The sequence below is a fragment of the Mustela lutreola genome, chromosome 18 (genome assembly GCF_030435805.1).
Source record: "Mustela lutreola isolate mMusLut2 chromosome 18, mMusLut2.pri, whole genome shotgun sequence".
NCBI lineage: Eukaryota > Metazoa > Chordata > Mammalia > Carnivora > Mustelidae > Mustela > Mustela lutreola.
Genome location: NC_081307.1, coordinates 19360705 through 19366712, shown reverse-complemented (window position 1 = coordinate 19366712; position 6008 = coordinate 19360705). Strand labels below are relative to the sequence as shown.

The 6008-nt window shown below is 39.0% G+C and overlaps 1 protein-coding gene across 1 annotated transcript in view; it reads left to right on the top strand.

Annotated features, from left to right (window-relative positions):
- Positions 1-27: 27 nt before the first annotated feature.
- The window catches only part of VPS37A (VPS37A subunit of ESCRT-I), a 54535-nt gene continuing 48554 nt past the window's right edge, over positions 28-6008 (top strand). Inside the window, exon 1 of the mRNA XM_059156033.1 lies at positions 28-450. Within this exon, the coding sequence (XP_059012016.1) occupies positions 326-450 (125 nt within the window). The 5' untranslated portion in view covers positions 28-325. The remainder of the gene's footprint in view (positions 451-6008) is intronic.

The window sequence follows — 6008 nt, the reverse complement described above, 5'->3', positions numbered from 1 at the left end:
GCGGGGCACGCAGGTGACGGAAGCAGGGGTGGTGGAGCGCTTGGGGTCAGGCTGCCGCACTGACTGGCTTGGGCGTCGGGACCGCGAAGGTAGAGCTCCGCGTCCCGGGCGGCTACTTTCCTCTTTAGCTGCCCACAGTCATAGGGTTTCGCCCAGGACCCAAGAACCCCTCAACCGGGCTTGCTTAGAGAAGACGCGGCCCCCCAGCCCTTGGGACGCGGGAGTCTCGGACTGCTTCTCCTGTCGCTGGGGAACCGCCGGGTTGGGCAGCTGGGAGAAGCAGGCCGGAACCTTCTAGAGCCTCGGGCCCGGGGACCCGTGGAGGATGAGCTGGCTCTTTCCCCTGACCAAGAGCGCCTCCTCCTCCGCAGCTGGGTCCCCCGGTGGCCTCACCAGCCTCCAGCAGCAGAAGCAGCGCCTCATAGAGTCCCTCCGGAATTCACACTCCAGGTGACTGACTGGTCGCTGCCTTTCCGACCGGAGGAAAAAGTAGGGCGGGAGGGTGGGCTCCTCATTGCTACACGTCGCTCCTCAGAGCTGCTGCCCCACAGCTGCCTCCTTTTGACATACCTTCCTTCGTCTTGGGTCACACGCTTGCTCGTCTATCCCTGACCCACGTAAAGGATTTTCCTCCGGACCTTTTCTCCCTCCTCCTTGCCTCCCCATGGCTCAGGTCTCCCAATTCTGACTCGCTCATCCCTCCTGACACATCACTTTTGGCTGTAATCAGTTGTGGTCTGTACCCAGGATCCCTTGTTTTCCACGGCTGCTTCACTAGCCTTTCCCTTTGCCCACCTGGTTGCCACCTTAACAGAATTGTTCAAGTACTGTACTTGGCTAAAAAAGAGTTGTAAAGAGTAATCTCCAGGTTTCACAGAGTGTAAAGTTGGGGGGGGGGCGGTGAAGAAAAGGTGTTGTAACATCAAAGGAGAGAGAAGCCAAAGGTCTTAATCAGCGAATTCTTTTCGGTTGGGAATGACATAATCTTCTTAAGTCTTTAAGGTTCCAACAGCCTCGTCCCTCGTCCCAGTCTGGCATCCTAGTAGTCGCTACATCTCTCACTTTATTATTCTTATTCCCAAATCCAGGAATTGCCTTATATTCATGTTAACCTCTTGTTTTCTGGTGAGTTGTTCCTTTTCAGCATGGTCTGAAATATGTTGCAGTTCAAATTATTTCAGCTGTTTTTACTGTAAACTTCAGCCTTTTATAGTGTAAATCTTTGTGACCTCTCATGGTTTACAAAAATTAGAACTGCCTCCTTTTATGGACTGAGGCAAGTTTATTTACTTAACAGTGTCACAGCACGGTCTTTGTAAAGATGCCAACATCAGTCAACACTCTTTTTAAAATAGACGTTTCATGGATTTAAAAAAAAAAACATGTATTATGAGACAGTAAATTTAATTACTGTTGAATGAACTATTAGGGGCCATTTGATCTGTTACTTTCAATAGTTTTTCCCAAGGAAAAAAGTTACAGTGTAGAATAGTTTTAAATGAAATGTGTTGTTAGAAGAAAAATTGACTACAAAGTTAGTATGGCTAAAAACAAGGGCTATTGCTTATTGAACTTGAGATGTTTCTTGATTCTTTGTCTCAAGTCTGCTTGTTCAGAACTTTGGAAGTATGCAACAGAAGATTGGCATGCTCTTTGTTATAAAGATGGCTTGCTTTCTGGAAAATTAAGTTCACAGAGTTCTACAAATCAGGCTTAACTCTTTTCTTCTTTTATTCAAGTCAGTCTTATTCTAGTGTCCTAACCTGTAAGAGCTACTCTTACAGTAGCTTATATGCTAAGAGCTACTCTTACAGTAGCTTATATTAAGATATGCTTATAAAATAAGTTGACTCATTTTGAGCAAGCATATCAAAAGTTTGTCTCTTTAGAAAATATCAGGTTAGAAGATGGTTTTTATTATTGTACTAGTACTAGTATAACCAAAATACTCTTTAGAACTACACCTTTGGAATTAATTGCCTTTAAGCCTGTAGTATATTCTGTTAAATATTCTCACTGCTGGTAAATTTTTCATTCTTTGAGATTGGATTGGACTTTTAAAATTGTTTAAAGCCTTTTGCTGCTAAGATTAGTAAATAAGAGAAGTCACTGCTCTGAAATTTCTTGTGTGTTTTTTTGGCCTCCCTAATAAGGTGACATTCTAAAATAAGAATTGCTAATCTAAGAAGTTCTGGAATTGGCTTAAGCTTTTAAGTTCTTTTATAAAAAGACTTGTAGTTTTATCTTATTGAAATATTTCACATTTATAAACTATGCTTGGATTATTTTGGAGACAATTAGGTCGTGTACTTTCAGTTTTCACAGAATGGTATGATCGTGGAAAAAAAAAGTGTCATTCAGCTATTCGTGTTAAATCTACCAATTCAACTCGTACGATACATTTTAAAGCTAGTTTGTAAAAATGATCTCTGTATGCAGTATATGACAGTATGTTGCTTTGATAGCCAAATTTCAATACCATAACTTATACTTAAAAAGATTGTTGTGCAGTAAGACACTGTGGTTGGTGATTTTGAAGGTGCATTCTGCAAAAGTTGAAAGAAAGTGTCATGATATTTTAATGAATAATACAAAAACTTCCTAAATTATGAATATCATCTTGTTGCATGGGGCTCACTCCTCTAATGTTTTATATTCTGTCCCTTCTTCAGAGGTAAGGTCAGCAGCTCTTTGCTAGGAAGGAAAGGATTCAACTTCTGCCCTCCTCAGTAACCCCATTCTCTCTTATACCTTCCAACGCTTATCTTCTTTTTTAACTCCTTGTAATTCGAAAAATTCCATTGTAGGAAATAGTCTGTTTGATTCCCTTCCTCAAATGAATGTAAATGTAAACTCCTTTTCTAGTTACCTTAAGAAATCCTACCTCATCTTTAGCAGGCCTCTCCTCAAGACTAGTTGAATTTTCTGTGTATTTCCTCACGTTAATCTTACTGGTAAGGCAGGGCAAATAGGTCAAACTGTCATAGGTGACAAAAGTTTTAACCAAAGCATAATAACATGTTTGTCTACTGTGAAAATGGAAACTGAAAGTTATGTAGACCAGGCTCCAGTGATATATTCCACTTTCTGAATAACAGTCGTCACAGTATTCAGTTTACCACTAGCATTCCTGTCTTTGTGGGCAGGTGTAGAATTAGTTCTGTTGATTCTTCTTCTAAAGAAGTTCATTCTGAAGGACATTTGGTTTCCCACGCAAATCCATTTTCCCTGACTTGAAAGAACACTAGTTTTTATCTGGGTTCCCAGTATGCAGGATCATATACTTAAGGGAGGCTGTGCTTAAATAGTGGTTTACGCCAGTCATTCACTGCCAGTTACTGTGAAAGCAGGATTCTTAACCCAAGCTTTTTCGATGGGAGTTGAAGGAGAAGTCTGCCGGGGAGCTGCTCAAAACTCATTTTCTGAGTAATAGAGGTGTTTTGAAAGGAAATTCTTATGTTTTGGATATGGTTACATGGGACATCTGGAACTGCTTGGATCATGAAAAATCGGCTGACTACTGAATGTGGTAGAGTAGAAAGAGGGCATGTCCATGACAATGTTATGGACAATGATACCAAATTAACCAGTTTTGGAATCTTTGATGCCTCTGAACTTAGTCCTCTTTAAGTTTGGTAACCCCTCACTGTTTAAGCCACTTTGAACCTGGGTTTTCAGTTACTTGCAATTGAAAATATCCAAAGTGATAATCACTAATCCCAATATTTAGAGATTCTTCAGAAGTGAAGCTGTTAATATTTCCCTACATTGTACTATAAACAAAAAATGCTAAAAACTGATGGTCTTAACAGTTAACCATTTTAACTGTCCTGGCTTCTCCTCTTTTTAACAATATTTAAGTTAATTTAACTTCTTTTATTTCCTTAGCTCTAAAACAGTAACCTGGAGCTGTGCTGGGAATGGTAATTAACTATGTAAACTCAGTCATACCAATAGTAATCTTTATTACCTTTTACTGAGGGGTATCAGCTCTCTCAGTAAAGGACTTCTACATTCATTTTAATAATTACATGGTAATTCTGGTGCTATTTTTATTTTATATTTAATAAGAAAATCTAATTTGGGAGTTATGTTTGTCAGAACTAATTGTTCTCTTTCACTCTATTACGATGAATAATCTTTAATGAATCGTCTTAATGAAAGAGGCTCTGGGGACACCTGGGTAGCTCAGTTGGTTAAGCAGCTGCTTTCGGCTCAGGTCATGATCCCAGCGTCCTGGGATCAAGTCCCACATTGAGCTCCTGGCTTGGCAGGGAGCCTGCTTCTCCCTCTGCCTCTGCCTGCCATTTTGTCTGCCTGTGTTCGCTCTCTTTCCCTCTCTCTCTCTCTGATAAATAAATAAAATCTTTAAAAAAAAAAAAAAAAAGAAAAGAAAGAGGCTCTGAACCAGAAGTGAGGAGACCCTGATGTACCATTAACTCGTAGGGTAACCTTGGATGCTCACATAACCTTAATAGGCCTTAGGACCCTTGAAGTAAAGGATTAATTGTTTGATCTCTTATTGCCCTGCCCAGCTTTGAAAGTCTGTATTGCTTCCTCAGATTCCTGAATGTGAACACTCTCTTAGAGATAAGAGACAAAATGAATTTGAGCAACATAAATGGAAGTAAACAAAAATTATGCCCCTTAGCAGCATGACTTAGGTGAATGAAAGCTTTGTAATCAAACTGACCTGGATTCCCATTTGGCTTAACACATGATAGCGATGTGACCTTTTGGCAAGTTACTCAACTTCTCTGAGCCTCCAGTTCCCATTTGTAAAATCAGGAATTATGATTCCTATCATGAAAGACTGTTAATATTTATGTGATATTTATGAACATTTATTAGAGTACCTGGCACGTATTAAGCATATGACAAATTATATTCCTTCTTTCCACTGCATAGAATCAATAGGCATGGAACCTTTGCCTTCTCAGCTTATTGTTTGTGAGTCCCTCACAAGCTCACTTACAGCTTATTTGCCTGTGGCAGGAATACTTCGGACTTGTCATTCAATAAGCAAGTCCATTTCAGATAGCTTTCTCACATGAAATGTACCTGTTGTGAAGGATTTTTAGATATAATACATGTAAAGAAACTAGCAGGTACTTGGTAAATAGTTATTTTTGTTTCTTAAAAATAATGGTGCCAATCTACGTAGTCTTTAAGAATTGTTTTGGAATTTTCTTTTCCTTGAATACCATTATTCATTCTGATTGCCCAATCCTTTAGCCTTATAACTTCCTCGGAGAGTCTGCTACTGTGTCGTTGTCTTCCGTATAGCTATTAAGTTTAACCCCTTGTTCACAGTTAATAAAACTTTCTCCTCTAAACTCATGGGTTTCTGAGTAAGCCTAAATTCCATAAGTTTTTGTCTATAGATTTTATTGTTGGCTCAAAAGGACTCATACACATACTTAGTAACAACAGATTTGTAATGAGAAGATATGTGTGTGTTTTAACCTGTTCAATATTACATATTTTTAAAAATATGGATCCATAGCTGACATTTATAATTTTGAGATTTTTCACTAAAATATCCAAATTTCCAACTTTCAAAAAGAACAAGACTTTATTTAGGGCAGTTTTAGGTTCACAAATAATTAAGTAGCACATTTAGAGATTTCCTGTAGAACCCCTGCCCCCTCCAACTTTTCTTTTAAAATACAAAGATCTGGAAGATCTGACAACAGTTCTTCCACATAGCAACATTTGCTTTGAGCTGAAAAGTAGCTGCCTCATTTACTGGCATAAATCCTGTCTCCATTTGCCTGGTTTGCAATTACTCCCTTTTGTGCTACAGCAATGGTATGTTATCTTTTGTAGGTATTTAAGATTAAAACTTCTCTGTGGAAGGAAATCACCTTAACTTGTTACAATAAAAAATCTACAAGAAGTTGTTATGCCTATTGAAGCTGTAGAAAGCTACAAAATGTCTACACTGTGACACTATAAAGGGACATTGCGCTCTTAGAGTGAAGTTTAAAATTAGTATGTCAAACAGT